At 44.3% G+C, this 25,335-nt stretch overlaps 2 protein-coding genes across 2 annotated transcripts in view; both read left to right on the top strand.

Moving 5' to 3' along the window:
- The window catches only part of LOC134467689 (transient receptor potential cation channel subfamily M member 4-like), a 39,961-nt gene extending 31,128 nt beyond the window's left edge, over positions 1-8,833 (top strand). The window contains exons 24-28 of the mRNA XM_063221545.1: positions 862-1,043; positions 2,971-3,103; positions 7,069-7,141; positions 7,705-7,804; positions 8,475-8,833. Of these exons, the coding sequence (XP_063077615.1) occupies positions 862-1,043; positions 2,971-3,103; positions 7,069-7,141; positions 7,705-7,804; positions 8,475-8,503 (517 nt within the window). The 3' untranslated portion in view covers positions 8,504-8,833. The remainder of the gene's footprint in view (positions 1-861; positions 1,044-2,970; positions 3,104-7,068; positions 7,142-7,704; positions 7,805-8,474) is intronic.
- A 6,553-nt stretch (positions 8,834-15,386) lies between these two features.
- On the top strand, positions 15,387-25,271 carry LOC134467151 (cilia- and flagella-associated protein 251). Its single transcript, XM_063221065.1, has 6 exons — positions 15,387-16,761; positions 19,063-19,172; positions 20,626-20,694; positions 21,191-21,245; positions 22,999-23,035; positions 23,345-25,271. The coding sequence occupies exons 1-6, from the start codon at positions 15,918-15,920 to the stop codon at positions 23,364-23,366; spliced, it is 1,137 nt and encodes a 378-aa protein (XP_063077135.1). The 5' UTR covers positions 15,387-15,917; the 3' UTR covers positions 23,367-25,271.
- The last annotated feature ends 64 nt before the right edge of the window (positions 25,272-25,335 follow it).

Genomic DNA, 25,335 nt, shown 5'->3' with positions numbered 1-25,335 from the left:
CAAAAGTAAAAGTAAAGCCATGATGTAAGTATAACACTACCATATGATATTACATACCTGTTACACCATTGTACCTAATGACACAGATGTATTGTGTTGTTACCGAAAAACACTAAAAGCCTAACAAGACCACACTACAAATTTGCTCCAACCAGCGCAGAGTTCGCTGATATAGATTTCTGATCTATATCTTCATCAAAATTGCACCTCTATGAGTAGTAGCGCAAAATGGTAGATGAAGTTGAACTGTAGTCCATAAATACACAAGCGTTAATTCGCCGCCTTCCTCAGCTCTGTGGGGGTGGTATAACTGGAGTTGGTGTGAGCAATCCACACCAGCTATAGAGAGTGAGGTCAGGGGGCCCCAGGCTTAGAGGCCTATTTATTAACTTTGGGTGTCCGAAGATACCGGCCACGAGTTGATGCTGATGTACGTACGTGTCATGTCATTTTGGGATGCTCAGAATATGCTACTCCCACAGCGATTTGCTCTGGATTAGTGATTCAAGATTTCTGTCATTGCATCTCATTAAAGGTGTATAAGAGAGTGAAATTCTTTTGTGTTTTGTCTCCTCAAAGATAAATAAACAAAGGTGTTTGTTTGTGTGTGTGTGTGTGCGCGCGCGCGCACTTGTGAGTGTGAGTGTGTGAGCGTGTATGAAAGAGAGAAAGAAAAAAGGAAAACAGTGTAGAAGGCTGTTTTTTTGTTGTTGTAATTTTGACAACATTTCATCTGCTCATGTATGTTTTTTCCAGGACCGTCAGGATAAAACAGAGCAGTATAGCCAACAAAATACACAATCATTTATTTGCTCTGCTTGTTTCTCCTCTTCTTCTTCTTCTTCTTCTTCTTCTCCTCAGCTACACGTTCTCAAAGGTGCAGGAGCGTAGCGACACCTACTGGAAGTTCCAGCGCTACAACCTGATCGTGGAGTACCACTCCAAGCCCTCCCTGGCCCCACCCTTCATCTTCCTCTCACACCTGCACCTCCTCATCAAGAGGAACATCCGCAAGGTGCCCTCCATGAAGATCCATCACTTTGGTAAGACACACACCACGCACATGGACATACACGGTCTTCACTATCTCTCTCTCTCTCACACGCTCTCTCACACGCTCTCTCTCTCACATGCTCTCTCTCTCTCTCTCTCTCTCTCTCTCTCTCTCTCTCTCTCTCTCTCTCTCTCTCTCTCTCTCTCTCCCCTCGACACACACACACACACACACACACACACACACACACACACACACACACACACACACACACACACACACACACACACACACACACACACACACACACACACACACACACACACACACACAGAGACACACCTCCTGGTCAAGAGGAATATATGCAAAGTGCCCTCCATGGCAAGACCAGACAAAGTGAAGAGGGTGGCTCTTTAAGGTGTATGTTACTGTTGCGGCTCTTTGTGTCGACTTCTTGGTCCGGGTCTCGGTCTTGATCTCGGCTGCTTGGTATTAGTCTTGGTGAGACGGGACAAGACAAGATGAGATGGTGACTTTGTGTAATTTTAGGAGATGTCACTGTAAGGTTGTTTGTAGACGGTTTGAGAAGAATGTGCAAGTCTGGTATCATCTGTTGTTGAGCACCCGGCACTCTCATGGAGAGACAGAAACACACGCACGCACGCACGCACGCACGCACGCACGCACGCACGCACGCACGCACGCACGCACGCACGCACACGCGCACACGCACACGCACACGCGCACACACACACACACACACACACACACAGTCATTCTCTCTCTCTCTCTCTCTCTCTCTCTCTCTCTCTCTCTCTCTCTCTCTCTCTCTCTCTCTCTCTCTCTCTCTCCGTGCACACACACACACACACACACACACACACACACACACACACACACACACACACACACACACACACACACACACACACACACACACACACACACACAGACTCAGTAAGTCACACAGTAGGGGTCTGTGTTGGCATGGCTAATCTTAACCAAAGGCAGCTACTCTGGTGAGCACCATAAATAACCCTCATGTATGACAGGAAGCACATACATACTGTAACACACACACACACACACACACACACACACACACACACACACACACACACACACACACACACACACACACACACACACACACACACACACACACACACACACACACACACACACATAGAGCGAGCGATAGAGAGAAACAGCTGCGCTGTGTGTGTTTCAGCTGTTTTACAGTAGCCTGCTATACAGTAGGCTATATGTGACTATATACTATACTATATTTATACTATATTTTTTAAAGGGCTACATTATGTCTTTTCTATGGGCAAGAGGAACTGTCAGAGCTGAATTTCAGTGTTCTACTTTAAGCCATTTTAGACCAAGCCCTTTTTGGGTAAGGGTGCCCTCTCTCTATTAAATCCTAAATATCTCAACCTCCGAAACACATACAAACATGAAATAAGTTGCATTTAAAACCCTCATTTTGCATGAGATTATGTTCATTCAGCTCTAACATACCCACATTTGTTATAAAACTTTCATCTGATATTATCAGATTATACGGTTGGTTGGGGTTTTAGCTTCACAGTATTTCATGGTTTCTTTTAAAACGTATCTGCACATAACAACATGCAGTATTGTGTATTTGCAATATACTGTACTTGTGCATACCTAAACCTAATAACTCTAATGCTAGGGAACATTACAAGAACATACTGTTAAATAATGCTAAATACTTTGTTGTAACATTTTTAACATAAACTGCACCTAATTAAATGCAAGACGTGTTTAGTATTACATTTTATGAGATCAATATTTTTTGGTGTCGTGTATTGTTTTCTGTATGTGGTTTTGGTTTTGTTTCCTTTTGCTTTACAGCACTGTGGCCACCTGCTGGTATTTATTCAATTCTTTGAATCACATTGACCATGATTGACGCATGCCTCAACCTGTGACACCTTTTGCAGCTCAGGAACTGGAGGGGAAAGCAGCCAATCGTCTGATGACGTGGGAGGGGATTCAGAAGGAGAACTTCCTGTCGGACGAGGGCAAGAAACAGCGGGCCAGCGACACCGAGAGGCTCAAGAGGATGTCTGTCAAGTGAGTGTGTGCGTGTTTGTGTGTGTGTGTGTGTGTGTGTGTGTGTGTGTGTGTGTGTGTGTGTGTGTGTGTGTGTGTGTGTGTGTGTGTGTGTGTGTGTGTTTGTGTGTGTTTGTGTGTGTGTTTGTGTGTGTGTTTGTGTGTGTGTGTGTGTGCGCGCGTGTGAGGCGAGGGAAAACACGGATTACAATTGTTTCGTTAACTTTTGTTTACTCGCATGACTGCAGCGTAGCGGTTCTCTGAGGTAAAAATGAGTTATTTTCTTATTTCAAAAAGTGTTAAAGGTTCACACTCAGGATTTTCCTTTACCATCAGGCCTGTGAGGTGTCACCATGGACGGTCCACATTTTTCCATTCACAGCCAAGTGTAGATTGTCTCAACATTTGTTTTTACTCATCACAGATCTCAGTTATGTTGTACTGTATACATAAACACCCCCTTCCCCCTCTCCTTACCGGAAGCTTAAGCGGATACAACTTCTCAGCAATGTTACGTCCATGATGCAATGGAAACAAACTTACTCAACAAGTGGTGACTGAATATCTGATAAGTACAATATCTGAATACAGATGAACTGAAAAGGTTAAAAAAGACGACAGAAAAACAAAACAAAAAAGTAAAAAGTTGACAGAGTGGGGATACAAATATTTCCTCAGAACCTGGAACTCTGATAATGGGCTAGACCTGAAATGTTTGTGTTCCAACTCTGTCTGCATTTTACCCTTTTTGCTTTTGTTACCTCCGCCAAGGAGGTTATGTTTTTGGTCTTGTTGGTTTGTCTGTCTGTATGTCTGTCTGTCTGTCTGTCTGTCTGTCTGTCTGTTTGTTTGTTTGTGGTGTCAGCAGCATAACTCATATTCAACGGATTTGGACGAAACTTTGTGGAGTTGTTGATAATGACCCAAGGAACAAGTGATTAAATTCTAGTGGTGATCCGGATCACGAACCGGAAACAGGACTTTTTAAAAGATTCTTCACCATTGCTGACCTATATATCTAGACGCCCCTAGTGACCAGAAATTGAATTGCGGGGACTCCACAAAGAGACTTCGGGCGGAATTCTCCCGTCTCCACTTAAGTCGGTTTTACGCACGCACATTTTACGCGGTCTTATCTTGCGCGTATTCTCCCCTCTGGAACGTCGTCACACCCCTCGCGCTTAACTCAGAAAAACAGCGCGTAGCCAAACATAGGCGTGATATATGCTAAATGGGGGGATGAGTCTCCGCCAAGTTCATCAGTTGTGGCTACAAAGAAACTATGGAGCATGGATTTTCAGATCAACCATGTGAAAACCTCGGCAGTCCATTGAGATCCAACACTGAACTTTAACTTTGAATTTAAAACCACGTGCCAAAAGTCCTCTTGCAAAAGCGTTTCAAAATCTAACCTCCGCTCCTTTTCACAAGCACAAGGCAAGTATTGGAGGTGAGATAATGAGATGGAAACGCGATGTGTCCCTTTGGCGGGAACTCAGCTGAGCGTTTTGGTGCGCAACAGGTTGATTGAAATAATAAACATGATTAAACGTTTTGTTAAAAATGGAGTTTGGCGTGTTGCCTGGAAATCAAAAATTGATTTAAACTGCTGATCATTCCCACAGTTAAACAAACACATAGTATTTGCTGACTTTTAAAAGTGTTTCTTCGCTTCTCTGTACAGCAACGTGACATTAAAATAATTGGAAATATGTGGATCTCAGCTGTCCGTCAGCATATTACACTTAGGCTACATGCATGCTGAAGAATGAACAAGGAAATCGATCGTCATGAAAAAACGGAGACTTTATATTCTGTCGCAGACATGGGAATTAATTGGACATGGGCATGCAATGCCAAGCCAGGACTTAAACGCGCAGCTGATGGGGTGTAAAAGAGACCAGAAGTGATATGCCAAAGACATGATCTGATATGTAGGCCTACATTTTTACGTTTAGCTGTAATGACATTCAGGAAATATTTTCTGCCTTACAAAAACAGATAGAACAACCTGTAGCCTACATCAGTATGTGGCGGTTTTATAGGCTTTGTCGGGCATCAGTTCAGAAAGTTTAATAGATTACATGCACATATGCACGAGTTCCAATAAATCACAAAAGTGGAGGAGTTGCAATAAAAACCCTTTACATAACGTCGTGGCTACAACATAGTCACCCCGAACATGGTGAAGGTTGTTTTGAATAGGCATACTTTGAGTGGCTGTTAGGACGACTAGAACAGCGGTCTTTAGTCAGACGTGCCTTATCAACTTAGCCTACTTGTGCATGGTGCAACGAGGTGTTTTTGGTTTTGGTTACCGTCCGTGGAGACAACATGATGATCCTCATACTGATTAATTAATTACCTGCTTTTGTTTGTAAGTTCACCGATATGAGAACATGCTCTGGGCAGCTGGTCATATTTTTTCACAATTAATGTAGGATGTTTATGTGGAACTGTGAATGAATTTCGATTTGGACTCACGCTGACGCTAAGGAACATCAACAAAGCATACCGTGTAACATGTTCAAAATGCGAGCCAAGCGAGCATCAAATGCAATATTACATTTTACCTCATAGTGGCGCTTGACCTTACTACAGCCCTTTGATGCGCGTAAAGGCAAACGTGCGTAAGTGCACGGGAGAATACGCTTAGGATTCATTTACATGCGAAACTCCCTGATTTTGGCCTGGCCCCACCCAAAGTGTGCAACTTGTAAAATCCAGCGTAAACCCCGCTTAATCACAGACTTGAGTAACCGCGGAGGCGCTGTTGTGCGCTTTTTTTGACTTAAGCCGGTGGGAGAATTCCGCCCCTAGGGTGTAACATAGTCAAATGTTCTATTAAGCAGCTTCCTTGGCGGAGGTCTGCGCTCTCTGAGTGCTTCTAGTTAGTACTGTTTTCCTGATTTGTATTCAGCTTTTGTGTATGACTACTTTTCTTCTCCTAAAAGAAGGAAAAATCTGCACACAATGTGTGTTTAATAAATCGGTGAGCAGCAACAATGTGCAGATTCTTCCTTCTTCTTTTACGTGCCTTTGTTTGGTCCAGCACCTGTTTTACTGGATGTGCGCACATCCCTCACACTACTTTAGTACTTTTCTTGTCTCGTCTGTCTGTTTTATCATATTACACTGAACAGCATACCTCTTCCAATGATGATGGTCTCATGTCACGTCTCAAATCACCTTGGAAAAGAAATGTTCTGTGGTAAACACTAACAGGTACACACCTGCTGCCATCATAAGGTGGAAGTCACAATGGCGGAAAAGCATGGTCTGCTTCGTGTACTGCGCATTGGATCATTAGCCGTTGCATGCAGTTCCATAACTGTGTGTGTGTGTGTGTTATTGTGAGGAACTAAGGAACTGAACCTTTTTTCCTTGAGTGTTACATAAGGGTTGTTTACTGATTGCGAAAAGGACGTTGGGGACTTTATGAGTTATGGTTTTCCGGTTGACGGTAAAAGGAGAAAGCAGTCAGGGTGTGTGTGTGTGTGTGTGTGTGTGTGTGTGTGTCTGTGTCTGTGTCTGTGTCTGTGTGTGTGTCTGTGTGTGTGTGTGTGTGTGTGTGTGTGTGTGTGTGTGTGTGTGTCTGTGTCTGTGTCTGTGTCTGTGTCTGTGTCTGTGTCTGTGTGTGTGTGTGTTTTTGTGTGTGTATGTGTGTTGAAGGGGTGGAAGATGATATATGTTGTGGGAACAAATAGAGCAAAGGGCCCCTCAGTGTCTAACTGACCTACTCCTGCAGATGCCTGATAACATCAACCATGCCTTTGTATGTGTGTTTTGCATCTTTTTGTGTGTCTGTCCATCTCTCATCTCTGTGCATCTTTCTATCCTTCTCTCTCTTTCTTTCTTTCTTTCTTTCTTTCTTTCTTTCTTTCTCTCTCTCTCTCTCTCTCTCTCTCTCTCTCTCTCTCTCTCTCTCTCTCTCTCTCTCTCTCTCTCTCTCTCTCTCTCTCTCTCTCTCTCTCTCTCTCGTATAGAATGGATGGCATGGTGAAACAGATGGTGGAGATGCGAGATGTGGACCACAGGTTGAGAGCTCTGGAGACACAGGTGTGTGTGTGTGTGTGCGTGTGTGTGTGTGTGTGTGTGTGTGTGTGTGTGTGTGTGTGTGTGTGTGTGTGTGTGTGTGTGTGTGTGTGTGTGTGTGTGTGTGTGTGTGTGTGTGTGTGTGTGTGTGTGTGTGTGTGTGTGTGTGTGTGTGTGGCACCTACGTGCCATGCGTGCAAATCCACACCGAAGGGCATGATTGGATTTTTTTTCATTGTGTAACTAGCAACATTGACAACAGTGACAGATGAGTGTAAAATGTTAGCAGTTAAATATTGAGTGAATCTCAAGCAATGGCCCATAGTGGAAAATGACATGTTCCAAACTATGAATATTGTACCATTTAAACTTTAAAAGGAACCACAGTGTTTCTGGCGTCCAAGATGCAGGCAAAATAGAAAGCAGTGCTACAGCCTAAACAACCCTTAATGGACTTCCTCTTTTTCACCTGGAGTTGCCTGGATTTTCCCTTTTTTGAATATTCATTTAATGTTTAAATAATATCCATAAATTATAAATAAATGAATTCTTTCTCTGTTCTTCTCTCTTCCGGTGCTCTTGTCCAGATGGAGTTCTGCACTAGTGCCATGGAGTGGCTGATGGAGAGCTTGGCTCAAGGCAACATGATGAAACCCTCTCGACCTCCACCCACCCTCAATAGCATGGGTGTGTATCCACATATTATTCTCTTATTAGTAATGTACTATAGTTTATACCAGTGGTTCTTAACCTGGGGTGCGCCAGAAATTTCAGGGGGTGCACAGAATTTTGTTTGTGTTGAGGTTGTGACCAAAATTCTGCTTACCAACATTATAATTAGGCCAAATTAAGGCATATTTTGGTCCCCATTTAAAGTCATAAAGTATTGATTAATGGCTCTAGCAAGAATCATTGTAATTAATCAATGAAACATTTTTTTAGTGCATATACACGAGTAGAAGTTTGGTTTGGGGGTGCGCGGCTTGTCTTCTGCAAAGGGAAAGGGGTGCATTTAGAAAAAAAGTCAAGAACCACTGCCCGTCCAAAAAAAATTCTAGACCATAACCCCATTAACGATTTGAGGATTGCCTTCAAATGTATTTGATTAGAACTTTGGCAAATTTTGGAGTTCGGGGGCTCGAGAAGTAGTTATTTACTTCAGTGTATGTCTTACAGCTGTACTTATTCACAAAAGTCGTCTCATCTTTACTCTCACTGTCCCCATTTTTTAAGAACATTGTTTGAGCGTTTGTAAGAGACTTCTCAAGAGCTCATAGCTGTACTTATTCACAAAATCAGTCTCATTTTCACCCTCGCTGAGATCGTAATGTGACTGCTCCTTTTGTCTCTTTTACAGAAACTCCATCAACCTCTGGATCAAGCTAAAACATTTTTTTTTAAACCGTGACATTTTACACACACACACACACACACACACACACACACACACACACACACACACACACACACACACACACACACACACACACACACACACACCATTTGCACCATTCACTCTGACACTTTTCCTCAGGGTCAAATGTGGGCTGTGTGACTTCAGCCTTCTTTCACCAGCACATTTTGAACAACGCCTGTTCTTTCTTTCTTTTTTTAACTCTTTTTTTTTTAAATCGTCAAAGAAAGTGCCAGTTATTGTTAGCTGTTTCTATTATTTAAAGAAACCCTCTCTCTCTCTCTCTCTCTCTCTCTCTCTCTCTCTCTCTCCCTCTCTCTCTCTCTAACATTCCCTCACTCCCGCAGGACCTGACCTCCTCTACACTCTTGTCATCGGTATCCTCTCCCCTCCCTCCTCCTCCTCTTCCCCTTCTCTACATTCCTCCTCCCTTTTCTTCCTCCCTTCTCTTCTTCAGTGCTGGGCAATCTGGATTTATTCGTTACAATTCAGTGCCACACATTCCAAATGACTTGGTTTTACCTGTTCCATTCAGACAAGTAATTGTTTGAATGGTCCCCTGGTTGATTTTGGACAGGTGAAATAAGGTCGTTTGGAAAATGTGGCGCTAGAGTGTAACTAATGAATTCGTTTTGCCCATCACAGTGGGGTAGTGGGGAGTGACAGTGTGAGATGTATTGTTTTTTTTAGAGAGACAGGCTGGACGACTGCACAAAAGTGATATCCACCTATGAATTCCTTTGCACTTACTTTTGCAGTTGTTTTACTTCTCCAAACCTGTGTTAAACAAATTTTCGATATCTCTAAGTGACTTTGCAGAACTGTTGTTGGGCAATGTTATTGGCCCAACAGGACATATGCCCTACTGGATGGCAAAAGCCATACTGAGTGCAGCTGTTGTGCATTAGTTTGCCCTCTTCTGCATTGTTGTTGCTGTTTTTTGTTCTGTTTTTCACCCGTGTTAAATTTGAGTGTGAATTTTCCATATCTGTAAAGCGAGACTATATAATTTGCTATGGTTGTGCAATTTTGGATGAACAGGAAAGGGTGAATGCTGCAGAAGAACAAAGTGAGGGGCCCATTTGAACAATGCAAATAGTACACACACACACACACATGCACACACGCACGCACACACACACACGCACACACACACACACACACACACACACACACACACACACACACACACACACACACACACACACACACACACCAGGGCTTTACATTAACTTTTTTTGCTTTCCGGCCACTGTGGCTAGTGGTTTTCCTGAGTCACTAGCCATTCAGGTATTCAACTAGCCACAGATTTTATTTCGTTATGTATTTTTTATCATGACGCTGTACATATAACCTCAGAAGATGAGGTGCTTAAAGCAAGAAGATGAGTGCATGCATGGGTTTTTACATGGAAATAAAACAAACAAATAGACACTGCGTTCTACTTTACCTGAACTTAAATACAAACAATTGATACACAAAGGGGCAAATTGCAGAATATACACTATTCTGATATGGCATACCATAAAGAATAAGCTACCTGTCAAATTGGCTAGTGACACTGAAGTTGTCACCAGCCACATCCAAGTTTTACCAGCATTTGGCCGGTTGGCAGGTGCCAGTGTCAAGCCCTGACACACACACACGCACACACGCACACACACAACCTTGGTCATATGGTCCGAATGGGCATATGGTCATATGATTCAGAACATCCTGACAGCTTTATGCCCGTCAGGTCAGAGGGCACTGTGTGCAGTCATGTGGTCACCTGACCTGCCCTCTGACCTGTGTAGTAAGGCACTGGCGAGGCGGCTCCCTCTGGGTACCTGCCAGTTAGCATACTGTAGCGCTTGGCTAACTCCTGTGTGTTTACTTACATACAATCAACAAAGAAAGTAGACAGGACCTTAGTTAACAGGTGAAGGCCCATTCATGCCCTACATTTGGGCAATTACAGACAGAATTATTTTCACTCTAACCGTCAAGACCTTCATATCTTTGATCGTGTTTTATGTTTGACGAGCTTTCTCCAGTTCCACTTTCCGGTTTTCATCCGTCTTGTGCGTATCCATAATCATCTCAAACATAGGGTTTGAATGGGCCTTTAGCCACCATCCATGTAGTTGGAGAGGATGCTATGCTACACTGTTGTGTTTACTGTACAAGCAACAGAGAAAGCTATTATGATGTTAGCAGGTTAGCCACCAAGCATGTTTGTAAAGAGCCACACTGCTGTTTTATCACAACAGGGTTTTTAAAAAGGATCATGTATAAAGGACTATGTATATTTTTATATTGATTACCAATGATGTAAAATCGTTTCTTCCTGGAGACAGAGTGCAATAATAGCCAATGCTAACCAAAGATAATGCTGGAATACTTTTTTTTACAATGTTTATTTTCACTACTTTTGTATTAAATGACTTGTATTCAGATGTTACAAATGTTCAAAAGTACTGTGCCTGAAACTCGTTTTTATACTCTTTCACCATAGTTAAGCACTGTTCGCTAGGGTACACGGAAATGCTGTAGACAATCTCAAATACTCTAACATGCACAGACGGGGCTACCGTTTAGCAGGACACTTTATCTATGTATGTTCATTATTGCTATTTGTTGTTTGTTTGTTTGTTTGTTTGTTTGTTTTTATTGAAAGCCACTGTGTGTTGGGCTAAAATGAGCTACCACAACCACAACCAGACCATTGTAAATGTAATGTATAATTATCTATTATTAGACCAGTCCTTCTGTTCCTAGCTGTGGAGACTGTTTACTGTACACTGTGGGGAGGGGAGATGACACACACACACACACACACACACACACACACACACACACACACACACACACACACACACACACACACACACACACACACACACACACACACACACACACACACACACACCTGTCCCTGGAGCAGGGACAACTTGACTTACGTGCCTTCATCACTTTTAATGTGTCTCCTCAACGTTTTGACAGCTTTGCTTTCCCATTAGTAATGCAATGTAGCCTACACTGGGTCACTTAAGACATTTTTCCATTAGAAATAGAATTTACATTATGTTACTTCAGACATTTTTTTATTTGCCCATTAATCATGCAATGTACAGTACACTGGCTTACTTCAGATATTTTTTTTTACTTGACTACATTCTTGGCTTGGATCTTCATGAGAGTTTTGGGGTAAATGTTATGCATTTTACTAGTGTTTGAGTATACTTTGATATGATGTTAAAGGTGCATCGTGTAATATTTTTTACTGATTTATTTCCAGAATTCATGCTACCCATTCACAAATGTTACCTTTTTCCATGAATACTTACCACCATCTTCATATTCCAAGTATTCATTATGACTGGGATAATGGCAGTTTTCATACATGAAAATGGGGATCTTCTCCATGGGCCGCCATTTTGAATTTGCAGAATTAGACATTTTTAACTGACAATCTTACTGTACTTTGGTCATATTAGTTTATTACTTTGTAAATATTCATGAAAGATCAAATTTGGAAATGGGCTGCACAGTTTGAATGAGCAGCATAGTTGCAACACCAACTCTGACTACAATCTTACACGGTGCCCCTTTAGGCAGTGCACCATCTAAATATGTTCCACAGTGTCCGTGTACAGTAAACTTAATACTGTCCTTCAAGGTGTGTGTCTGTAGGTTATATGGTCATGTAGCGTATGCTGAGCAGTGTCTTATTTTAAAGATGCACGGGGCTAGTTTAAGGGTCTGGTAAGATCAGCAAAAGTGGATGTGGCGTGATGTGTGTGTGTGTGTATATTGGGTGAAGTGTAAGGAGGCAGCATGTCTGCAACATGTGTCCATGCTTCTCACTTCTCACATTTCGTTTTGGGGGTGAAGAGTCTTCTTAATTCTCTCTCTCTCTCTCGCTCTCGCTCTCTCTTGCGCTCTCTCTCTCTCTTCATCTTTCTCTCTCCTTTTTTCTCCCCTCCCTTATCACCTCACCATCCTCTCTCTGTCTCCCCTCCCCTTTCTCAGTCCTTCGTCTTCTCTTGCTCTCTCTCTCCCTCTCTCTCCCTCTCTCTCCCTCTCTCTCTCTCTCTCTCTCTCTCTCTCTCTCTCTCTCTCTCGCTCTCTCTCTCTCGCTCTCCCCCCCGGAACACCATTTGTCACTTCCCAAGCAATTAGTTTACTGCACCGCGTTTGGCATTGGTGTCCTTGTCGCAGCGCCGTCTGACTCGTGTTTCAGGAATTTGTTACCAAATGAAAACATTTGTAATAAAGGCTTATGTCCCCCATAGATGTCTCATTTCGATTCATTGTCTCAACCACACACACGAAGTGAAAATGAATAGCTGATAAACTGTAAGTCCTTCTGTTAATATAAGTTTGAAGATGAACATGTGTCTGCTTTTTCTCTCCCTTGCTGTACAGTATCATGTGGTCACTTGTTAATAGGTAGGCAGCTCCTAGCTTGCAACTGGATCCAAAACGATACGAGTCGCACTCCTGGATGTGGATGTGACCTTTTACAAGGGGGAAAAAAGAGGGAGAGAGAGCAGAGGATTAAGAAAGTGGAAAGAGGGGAGGAAAAAAGAAAGTGATTTGAAGTGGTGAAATGAAGGATGGTGAACGGAGGAGAGTGAGCGAGAGAGAGGGACAGCACAAAAGAGCAGAGTGTTCAGCACTTTGGAGATGAAGTTTCAGAGAGTTGGAGATCAACTGAAGGTCACATAATGTGCCCAGGCGTGTCACAGGCAGGCAAGCTAGGCAGTTGCCTAGGGCCTCCAGATAAAAAGGGGCCCCATTGGTAATGATTGAATGCAAGCAGAGAACCAATGACCACTTTGTAAGTGTGGCAGCACCTCCCCAAATTCAGTGATTGAAAAGTCCAGTGGAATGAATGGGGGTGGAATGTAGGGCTGTAAATAATTATCAATATGTATCGATGCATCGTTCCTACGGCCAACGATCGAATCGTATCATGCGGCATTCTTAAGTATTGAAAATAATGGAAACGCTGCCTTAACAAATTTATATTGAATCGTGTCGTCATGAATGCTCTGATTTACACTAGTTCAATGTTTGTTCGGCTGCTATAGTTACACTACTACAGTTACGCGCTACTACAGTTACACTACTACAATCATAGAGGCTTCAGTATCTAGAGGTTCATAACCATGTTAACTTCCGGGAATCGGTTGCTCCGGGAAAAAAATGACGGCTGGGGTGAAAATCGCTCAAAATACATAGAGATGTATGGGTGATATTTACTCAATATCCACGTAAAATACCAAGAAATATATTTCTGAAACAATGGCAATCTCTTCAGTGACGGCGGTTATACCAATTCATGCATTGTTCTGTTGTGAAGTTAGCTAAATAATTTAAAATTAATTTTAAAAATGGACCATGATAAGTGAAGAGGAAGCGGCAAAAGTGGGCGGAGTCTTTACCACAGACGTTTGTATAGAAGTCAATGAGAGAGAGCTAAACTACGACACCCACAGACCAATTCCCATAAAACAAGCTTATGAACCCTTTACATACTGGAGCCTCTATGCGACAATACCTTCATGTTGGTTCAGGCAGTACCAGATATCTGTCAACTTTTGATCTGAGTTGGGATTGAGATTTTGTGATCACAATTTCTTTGTCGAGGGCCCTCAAAAACCTTGGAGGGGCACATAATGTGCTGTAATGTGCGGGAGGCCAGGCAATGCTATTTAGGCAGACTTTAGACTTTCAGATGTCTTTGTCCCGGCCAAAGCTGTCAGCGGCTGTGTGTGCCTGCCTGCCTGCCTGCCTGCCTGCCTGCCTGCCTGCCTGCCTGCCTGCCTGCCTGCCTGCCTGCCTGCCTGCCTGCCTGCGTGTGCATGCGTGAATGTGTGTGTGTGTGTGTGTCTAAAGGAGAGAGAGAGAATGTAGGCCTACATTAAAGTGACTGTGTGTGTGTGTGTGTGTGTGTGTGTGTGTGTGTGTGTGTGTGTGTGTGCGTGTGTGCGTGTGCGTGTGTGTGCAGGGAAGCCGACAGGGTGGGTCACTTGTCCCGGGCCCAGGGAGAGAGGGGCCCCAGAATTGGTTCCTCATTACATTGTATTGATTGGGTTTGGGGCCCTTTCAGATGTCTTTGTCCCGGCCAAAGCTGTCAGCGGCTGTGTGTGTGTGTGCCTGCCTGCCTGCCTGCCTGCCTGCCTGCCTGCCTGCCTGCCTGCCTGCCTGCCTGCGTGTGCATGCGTGAATGTGTGTGTGTGTGTGTGAGAGAGAGAGAGAGAGAGAGAGAGAGAGAGAGAGAGAGAGAATGTGTGTACATTAGAGGGACAGAGAAAGTATGTGCATTCGTGTTTGACTGTGCGCATGTGCGTGTGTGTTTAGGGAGACAGAAAGTTAAGTCTGGGAAAGTACTGTGTGCGTGTGTGTGTGTGTGTGTGTGTGTGTGGGGGGGGGGGGTTACACATTCAGGTACAGTATATAAAGTATAATGAGAGACAGTAGTGTACATGTGTCATTAGATCCAGTGTGCCTACTCACACTCAGTGGCCCTCTCATGACGAGCCCCCCATAGCTCCCCCATAGTCAGTGTGTGCGTGTGTGTGTGTCTCTCTCTCTCGCTCTCGCTCTCTCTCGCTGTATCTCTCTCTCTCTCGCTGTATCTCTCTCTCTCTCTCTATCTATCTCTCACTCTCTCTCTCTTTTTTCTCACTCCCTCTGTCTCTGCCTCTCTTTCACCTTAGTCCTTCTATGCCCCCCCCCCCTCTCTCTCTCTCCCCCGGCCCTGTACTCCCTCCCTCTTTTTTTAAGGCGAGAAGCAGCTCCATACTTGCATAGCCATGTGCCTCCGTCACTCACCCCCTCAATGCTCCACTGTTTTGTGGCGTCCTGGGCATGCGAGCCAGTGTGTGTGTGAATGCGCCAGGGAGAAGTGCACACCAAAGGCCGGTGTCTCTCCTCTTGTCTCTTTCGCTCTCTCGCGCTCTCTCTCTCTCTCTCTTTCTCGCCCTTTCTCCTCTCCTTCTTCCGTTTGCCCTCCGTGTGTGTGGAGGGGTGTCGGACAAGGCAGATTGGAGCTCTGGAAAGATCCTAACAGAAGATTTTTAACTGTCCCGGGAACTACCTCAGTCTTATTGGAGCTGTTGGTGCGTGTGTGTGTGTCAGAGTGTGTGACTGCGTGAGAGAGTTTGGAATACCCTTAGAAGGATCCCTGCGTGTCTGAAACCTCCAAAGGTCGCGCTGTGCTGCTCTGGCGAGCTCAGCTCTGCTGCAAGTTCTGGATAGCTTTTGCCTGTTTTTATGGTGCACTGCTAACGGACTTGGAATTGCTGTGCATTTGGGACTATCGGCTTGGGACTAACCACTACCACTTGTTTCTGCGACTAGTGTACCACTGAGGTACTACTGTAGCCCGATAAGATGGCTGCTATGAGGCACTTTTGGCTCTTGGGGCTCCTGGTTGCCCTGCTGAGCGCCGGGGGTGCAAGGATGGAGGAGGCAGGAGCCGAGGAGGTAGAGGAGGAGCTCGCCGGAGAGGAGGTGGAGGAGGAGGTGGCTGCTGAGGCTGAGGAGGAGGAGGACGAGGCGGGTGGTGAAGAAGAAGAAGAAGAAGAGGATGCGGGTGATGGTGGAGGAGAGGAGGAGGAAGAAGATGAGGAGGAGGAAGAGGAGGGAGCTGAGGAGGAGGAAGAGGAGGAAGAAGCAGTTGAGGAGGAAGAAGAAGCAGAGGAAGAGGAGGAGGAGGAAGCTGAGGCTGCTGCTGAAGAAGAGGATGAGGAAGAAGAGGAAGAAGCCGCTGAAGAGGAGGAGGAGGAAGCTGAGGAGGAGGAGGAAGAGGAGGCTGCAGAGGAGGAGGAGGAAGCTGAGGAGGAGGAGGCTGTGGAAGAGGAGGAGGAAGCGGAGGAGGAGGAAGAGGAGGAGGAGGAAGAAGAGGAGGCAGCAGCTGAGGAGGAGGAAGAGGAGGAGGAAGCAGAGGAGGAGGAAGCTGAGGAGGAAGTAGTGAGTGAGGTAGATGCTGCCCCTGCTTCTGAAGAAGAGGAGGAAGAGGAGGAGGAGGCAGCTGAGGAGGAGGAAGAGGCAGAGGAGGAGGAGGAGGCAGCTGAGGAGGAGGAAGAGGAGGAGGAGGCAGCTGAAGAGGAGGATGAGGCAGCTGAAGAGGAGGAAGAGGAGGATGAGGCAGCTGAGGAGGAAGAGGAGGCAGAAGAAGAACATTCCGTTGAAGATGATGACGATGAGGAGGATGCCGCTAATGAAACAGAAGCAGGTAGAGTAGCCAAGTGTTTGAGTGCTAACCCTTGCATGACCACTGAGGTAGACCGTTCATTCAGACCATTCATTCTTTTGAAAGCAATGTTTCAAAAGCTGTTTCAGTGGTTCAACAACTTGGAGCATGGTTAAAGGAACTAGGCCTATTTCTTCAACAACTTCACGTTGCCGCCCTCCAAAATGGAAGTGTAGGAGAAGTTTGAAGTTTGAATAATGGACTGTCCCGCCTTCAGCCGGAAGGGTGACCAAAGAGGAAACATGCTTAGTGTAGCTTTAACAAAAGCACCAGTGGTGTTGTTTTTTTGTGTCTTTTATGACAACAGGACAGTGTGAGAGGTGGACAGGAAGCTAATTGGGAGAGAGACACGGAGGGGTGGGAATCGAACCCAGGTCAGCCGCATGGTAGGGGAGTGCCCTACCGGTTGGCCACGGCAGGGCCAGCACCACTGGTGTTAAGTTGCAGTGAAGTAACTTCCAGTACTTTCTCCTTTTTTCACTACCTGAAACGTGCTAATAGTGTGAGAACATTATTCTCACCTCAAGTACAGATTTAGATCTACTATTTATAGACTTTACTTTTCTTTTGTTTTCATTTTACTCATTACTGTGCTTCCATTACGGTCTTGGACACTCTGTTCTCGTCAGCACTGTTCATGTAACCCTCCCGGGCATTTTTTTCCAAACACCTCAGCCCTAAAATAGTCTGCTATATCAGCACAGTGGCGGGCATCCCAACTATGCCAAACTCTTTAAGTCCCCCCACTCCGCTTCAGCGATGCTTCAACGTAACATCATCTGGAGTAAATGTATTTGTCAGAGTATTGGATTTCTACTCGCATAACCTGCTATGACAGACTCGTATGTCCTATACTATTATTTTAAGTGAAAAAAGGTGTGGTGTACAAGCTCTCTCTCTCTCTTTCTCTCTCTCTCTCTCTCTCTCTCTCTCTCTCTCTCTCTCTCTCTCTCTCTCTCTCTCTCTCTCGCTCTCTCTCTCTCTCTCGCTCTCTCTCTCTCGCTCTCTCTCTCTTTCCAGCTTTGACCCACTGAGACAAAGGCCAGCAGGCCTGTCATGGTTAGCACACTGTAGAGACGCTTGGCTGGGAAACAAAAGAGCCAATCACAAAAGTGGAACATCAGGTTAGCCCGGCTGCATGGCTGTCCTCCAGCCAGTCCCGTGCGAGGATGTAGCCGTGGAGATCAAGGGCAACCGGCCTGGCAACCGGCAGCTAGGGGAAGTTAGCGGCTAACACTTTCGGCTAAAACAAAACTTGAGTCAGCCACTGCTGCTGGCTCGGGTGACTGTTGAGTAGTCAGGTTACAGTTTAGAAATACGCCAAGATGATTTTTCACATAGCCTACCCCTCAGGGGTGACAGATGTCATCACAGACTATTTCTATTAGCTGTTGAGTTTGAGAACTATGTACTAAATGAGACAGAAATTACCCCTTACATTTAGCAGTATCAGTTATTCTCACTGTGAAGATACATTTGAAGACTATGTATTAAATGAGACAAAAAGTACTTGTTACATCTAGCAGTGTTAATTCTCTGTGTAAATAGAAATCAGATGGCAAATTTCAGAACAGAATCTAGCAGTGCCCTTTAAGTAACAGCTGAGATAGGCTACTGTACAAGGCTATCTGTCAGACACACACAGCAAGTTGTTGCCAAGTGCACTTTTTCTCTTTTCTGGCTCTACTGGTTGAAAATAGAATAAGGTATCTTCTGAATAAATATGTGTCGGTGCCAATGCATCAATAGCCTACTGATGCCTCCACAGCCATCTTGAAACTGTTGGTCTCCAAAAGTCAGTCAGATTGGATGGAACTCAAACTAGTTCCTCCCATTCTTTCCTGATGCTTTTGGGATTTAGCCTTGGTGTTGCCCTGTCAGTAATAAAAGCAATGAAGTATCCCTGTTGTCAACACGTTGGCAGAGCAACTTTTGGGGGGCTTTTCCCCATTGAACATCCCAATTGCAAATGAGATAATGACCTTTGAATTTTGCTGAACAAAACTTCCATCAATTAAGTTCAGCTGTGCATTGCAAGGCCACAAGTAACAGTAGGCTAAAGGACAGGAGGTATACTCGTCCACTGTGTACCTTTTTGGAAACATACTAGGCTACCCACAAGACTTTGAATCTTCAAGACTTTGACACAAGATGTTGAATCTGTCCCCTCATTTATCAACAAAAGCCTTGTTATGGACCTTAATTATTACAGATATTGAATATCCTCATTGAATATCCTCACTATTATCAGGTGAAGTTTGACATAATCTTTCTCTTCGACAGAGGTTGTGATTGACCTGGACGAGGAGGAAGAAGAAGAAGAGGAGGAGGAGGAGAGTGCTCCCACCGAATACCAGTCAGGATCGCTGTGCAAAGTCTGCTCTGCCTGTGAGGTACAACAACTGTGACTTTTTTGCCTCGCTGGGATGGTGTCATTATAGGTGTGAGTGTACTCTGACTGCTATGCCTGCAGTATGAAGCTGGCTCTTTGGTGTGGTATATTTGTGAAGTGCATGTTTAGTATCATGAAGATAATGTACCCTTCTCTTCAGTTCATGGTCATTTGAAAGATTTACGAGAGTATGAGTTTTAGCAGATGACTGCCCACACATCAAGCTACTTAAAGGGACACTGTGTGAGATTTTTAGTTGTTTATTTCCAGAATTCATGCTGCCCATTCACTAATGTTACCTTTTTCATGAATACTTACCACCACCACCAAATTCTAAGTATTCATTATGACTGGAAAAATTGCACTTTTCATACATGAAAAGGGGGATCTTCTCCGTGGTCCGCCATTTTGAATTTCCCAAAATAGCCATTTTTATCTGCATAAATGACTCTACTTGGACCATACTAGAAAATATTTGTTTATTACTGAGTAAACTTTCATGTAAATATCAAATTTGGCAATATGGCAGCCCAGTTTCAATGAGCAGCATAGTTGCAGTAGGCCTACCTTTTTTGACAATTTCCTGCACAGTGTACCTTTAAAGCAGAGATTCTAGGAGTATTATCCAGTCTCTCTGTTTAAAGTGATACTTGGGCAAGTATTCTAAATAACGGGCTAAATGGCGCCAAAAACCGGCATGCCATAAAAAGCAGAGGGCTTCTTCGTGGGTGTGAGGCGCTGCATATCAATGATGTGGTGGCACCCACACACACAGGAAACCCAAAACACAACCGCCAGACAAACATTCACATTCCGCGCCAGCAACCGAAACCATGCCAACGGAATGCACCCACCATATTTCATTCTAGAATGCTGCAGAACTTCACTTGGTCACCACACCAAGTGGTGTTCAACCTTTTAGGCTGCTGCAGTCATGGCCAATATCAGACTTTGATTTAGATTAGCAAAGCACTTAATGCACTCTGAGTCTGGCTATATCTGTCTGTGGCTCTGCAAGGTACAGTATATCTTCTCTCTCTCTCTCTCTCTCTCTCTCTCTCTCTCTCTCTCTCTCTCTCTCTCTCTCTCTCTCTCTCTCTCTCTCTCTATCTCTCTCTCTCTCGCTCTCTCTCTCTCTCTCTCTATCTCTCTCTCTCTCTCTCTCTCTCTCTCTCTCTCTCTCTCTCACACACACACATACTCTCTCTCTCTCTCTCTCTCTCTCTCTCTCTCTCTCTCTCTCTCTCTCTCTCTCTCTCTCTCTCTCTCTCTCTCTCATGCGCTCTCTCGTTTCCCCTCATCCTGTTGCTCACCCTCTCTCACCTGCACACCCTCCACCTCTCTCTCTCCACCTTTCTCTGTCTCTTGTGCACTCTCTCTGTCTCCCTGTCTTTTCACCTCTATCTCACCCTCTCTCACCACCCGCCTGTGCCCCCCCCCTCTCTCGTCTGCAGAACTGTGGCCACTGTGATAGCTGCCCATGTGAGGAGGGTGATGAGTCAGAGCACTGCAAGAACTGTGAAGTAGGCTACAAGGCACACACACACACACACACACACACACACACACACACACACACACACACACACACACACACACACACACACACACACAACACACACACACACACACACTCACTCACACACACACACAACACCACACACACACACACACACACACACACACACACACACACACACACACACACACACACACACACACACACACACACACACACACACACACACACACACACACACACACACACACACGCACACACCCTCAAATGCACATGTACTGTACACACACAGATGCATACTGTTCATAGTAGCTGTATAATCTTACACATGGCACATATGGCACATCCACTTCTGTTTCATGGACATCATGTACCCTGGCACACTTCCTTGTTTCATCATGATCCATGATCTCTCTTTCTCTCTCTCTCTCTCTCTCTCTCTCTCTCTCTCTCTCTCTCTCTCTCTCTCTCTCTCTCTCTCTCTCTCTCTCTCTCTCTAGGTCTGCGGTGTTTGCTACATGTGCCCCATCTTCTGTGACACCCTTTGTCTACCAGGTACGGTTTAGGCCTTCACGTTTCCCTCCATAAAAAAAGAAACAAGTAACTATGTTGTAATTCGAGCACTGGACTGCTATGCGGGCGAGCCAGGTTCGATTCCTGGCCCGGGTCGTTTCTCGATCCTTCCCTATCTCTCTCTCCCAGACATTTCCTGTCTGTTCTCCACTGTCCTATCAGACGATAAAGGCACAAAAAGCCCTAAAAAATATTTGAAAGGTAAATGGAGCACATAGTGTACACCATTCAAACTCAGGCCCGGAGGCCACATGCAGCCCGCTGAGCCATTTCATCTGGCCCACAGATAAGAGCCTTTTAAATCCAAATGACCATACTCACACCTAGCATTCTAAAAAGAGCAAAGAGTGTTGCAGGTGTGAAATTGATAAAGGTCACATCTAAATATTGCAATGTGCAGGAGTGAATTAGCCAACAAGTTATGTCTGTAGATTGCAGTATTTCTTATTGGCAAAGGCATGTTGTGTGCGACATCTGGCCCTGCAATCCATATTCTACACCACCCAATGTGGCCCTCAGGCCAAAATAATTTCCCTCCCCTGCTGTACACAATATATAGAATCAAATAGAATAGAATAGAATAGAATAGAATAGAATAGAATAGAATAGAATAGAATAGAATAGAATAGAATGCCTCTTATAGTCACTATTCCATTGACAGTGTATACATCATCAATGTAGTACTATCCACATGCCCAAATTGCCACAATACACATTCACAATGATGGCAAATTTGAACAGTGATCGTAAAGAAAAAGAAATTCTATCTATTGTATCTCAACCCCTCCTCATTTTTTCAGTTGATCACTGTCAGTTAGTCGCAGTTTCATACAGCCACTTGCATGCTAAGTGTCACAGTGTACTGACTGTGTACTACTGTGTAGCTGTTTGACAGCTGAGGTGGCTGACAGTTTGTGGTTGTGTGGCTGTGGTTTCTTTTTGTCAGTCATTCTGATGCTCATGTATACGACAGGCCCTACCGAATGAAACTGAAGTTTAATAGGCTTTATACATGCACGCAGGCTAGGGTGCATCAAACGCCCCAACGTTTGAAAATCCTACTCTGCTTTTGCAAAATAATTTGTATTAACAACACCCTTGTAAAATCTTAGCAACTTTGGTTAATGTTAAAGGGTAGCACAATATGCTTGACATTTTGAATGGCATTGGATATTAGCCAAATCCTTTAAAAGTGCAGTTTTATATTTTTTTTGTTCAAAACTAGTAAAGAGAATCATTTGGAAGAATGCTCCAGTTCCCTTCCCACATTTGAATTCTCTGTGCGTGTTTTTTAGCAAGTTTTTTGGCCTTCCTTCAGCAAGGTTTTAGCCCCCATTTGCTATCATTTTAGCCATGTTCGAACACCCATGTGTTGTTTTATTGTCCTGGGGAAGCGGAGAAGCAACTGGGGCATTCTTCCAAATGACTGTGCTTACTGTATTTGATCAAAACAGCCTCAAAATAAGATATACATTTACAAGGGAGTTATGATAGTGCAAAGGAACAATACTGCAAGAGCAGAGTGGGTTATTCCAAAGTTTTCATTTTCCAGGGGCGTTTGATGCAGCCTAACGCAGGCATGCAGGCATGAAAGCAGGCAGGCACACACAGACATGCACCCTTGCATGCACGCACGCACGCACGCAGGCACGCAGGCATGCACGCAGGCACGCACGCACGCAGGCACGCAGGCACACTCTTCTCATGACTAATCTCATGAGATCTTGTCTTCCAGGTGGCTTTGTGGATGACTTCACTGGATCAATCTACCAGTGAGTCACAGTTTTCTAACGCTCTTCACACACACACACACACACACACAAACACACACACACACACACACACACACACACACACACACACACACACACACACACACACACACACACACACACACACACACACACACACACACACACACACACACACACACAGAACTTGTGTCAATGCGTTCCATTGTTCTGTCAGAATGTACAGTATGTGTAGATCAATCTGTATCTTTTCCTCCTCCTCCTCCTCCTCCTCCTCCTCCTCCTCCCCCTCTTCTGCTTCCCTCTCCCTCTGTTCCTGTTTTTCAACAGGACGATCGCCTCGCTTCTGTGATCGTCACGTACCCACTACAAGCCCACCCCCACCCATATCACCACCCCGATCCCCATCCCCATACAGCAGTTGTGACTACTGGTCCCTTGCAGCTGTGGGTCACCTCTCCTGGTCTGCTCACCTCTTCTGATGTTCCCCCGCTGTTGCTGAGGCAGGAGGAATAAGAGGATCTGTCATCATCTTCATTGCTGTGTGTGTGTGTGTGTGTGTGTGTGTGTGTGTGTGTGTGTGTGTGTGTGTGTGTGTGTGTGTGTGTGTGTGTGTGTGTGTGTGTGCGTGCGTGCGTGTGCGTGTGCGTGTGCGCGTGCGCGTGCGCGTGTGTGTGTGTGGAGAACAAAGTTAGTCCTAGACCGGACGACTGGCTGACATGAGATCAGATTCAGCCTGTCGGCCGGATCCGAGACGTCAAAAATGTTCACCGTGCTGTCTTTGCAGCAGGCAGAGAAACTGATCCCTGTGACCTTTGACCTATAACATTTGACCTTCAGACACCTTTTGACCTTAACATTAAAAAAAAAAAGCAGACATGTACTGTAACCAGTACACTTTGCACAACTGCGGGCTGGGGTATGAAGTTTGTTGGATTACAAAGTAAGATTTTTTTTGTCAGTTTTTAGACTGGTATTCAATTGGTTTAAAATGTTTGTATGGTATGATCTGGGCTGGTTTGTTATTTCATTGGGTCGTACTGTATGTGTGTGTATTTAAATTATTGGGCCAGTTTGGATAAAAACTATTCTTTGCTACATTTTCTTTTTTTTTTGATAGATACTTTTCCCCAAAGAGACTGTGGCAGCCCGGGTTCACATAAAGTCTTTAAAGTACATATTTAGTTTGAAACCAAAGCCATTCTAAGTGTTACAACACAGCATATGTATTATGTGCTGTTAAAATACATCCTCAAAGCTCCCCAAAGAACCTTTCGTTTGCCATTGTAGGCCCTAAACCGTTTTCTGAGAAACATTAAAGGTCTCTGTGAAACCTAAAAGTTCTTGCAAGAACCTCAAGGATCCTCAGAGAACCTTTAGGTGTCTCCCACAGTGGTAAATGGTTGGTTCCTAAAAACAAAAAACATTTGGGTTCTTTTGACCTTAAAAAAACAACAGGGTTCCTCCCAAAGCTGGGGTATGTTTCTTGAAAGCATAGATGCTAGCCAGTCAGCAGCTTGGGAAGTTGCCAATGGGAAATTGCATTGCAGACGACAAAGTAGCTAACATAGTTAGCAACTATGGTTTCAAGATGCACCCCTGGTTCCTCAGAGAACTTCAAGGGCTCTCAGAGGACTTTTAGGGGTTACTCCACAGTGCCAAACTGAAGATTGTTCTGTGAACTTTTAATTTTCACAGTAGCCTACTGTGATTTACCATGAGCAGTTTAGCCTGTCTTCTGTCCTGCATACAAACATTTATTTTTTGTCTTAACCCTGAATTCACTTCTCATGTGCTTTCAAATCCACAGCCAGCTAGCCTCACGGTTCAGATGTTGTCATTTGCAGTAATAGCCTATTTCATACAATAATAATCCAGATCCTATTTTTCCAGTGCTTTTAAAACTACGCACATAATATAAAACTACTGGTGTAGCAATTAATGGGACGAAAGGTTAATTGTGTCGAGGAGTTGTTTTCACATATGCCTTGTCAAAATATTATATGGAAAGCAATGAACACAGCACATGTTTCAGTTTTCGCTGCATTTTTTGTAAGACGTCATTGATTTGTATTTGTTTTAATACTTTTAATTTATTCAGAATGGAAATCTAAATGGCTATGTGTTTCAGATGATCAGCAAAACCAATAAAGCAAGCAGTGAAACACTGCAGATTGTGAAACTACAGTACTGTATATGAATGTGAGGGGTTTATGGATTTGAAATTTAACCAATTAAAGTACAGAATTACTTGTGATTGGTGTTTTTTCTTCACTGTATCACTTCCTTATTCACATACACACACTTGGTCATTCACACAG

Source organism: Engraulis encrasicolus, chromosome 17, assembly GCF_034702125.1.
Source record: "Engraulis encrasicolus isolate BLACKSEA-1 chromosome 17, IST_EnEncr_1.0, whole genome shotgun sequence".
Lineage (NCBI taxonomy): Eukaryota > Metazoa > Chordata > Actinopteri > Clupeiformes > Engraulidae > Engraulis > Engraulis encrasicolus.
This window is presented reverse-complemented; position numbering and strand designations above follow the sequence as displayed.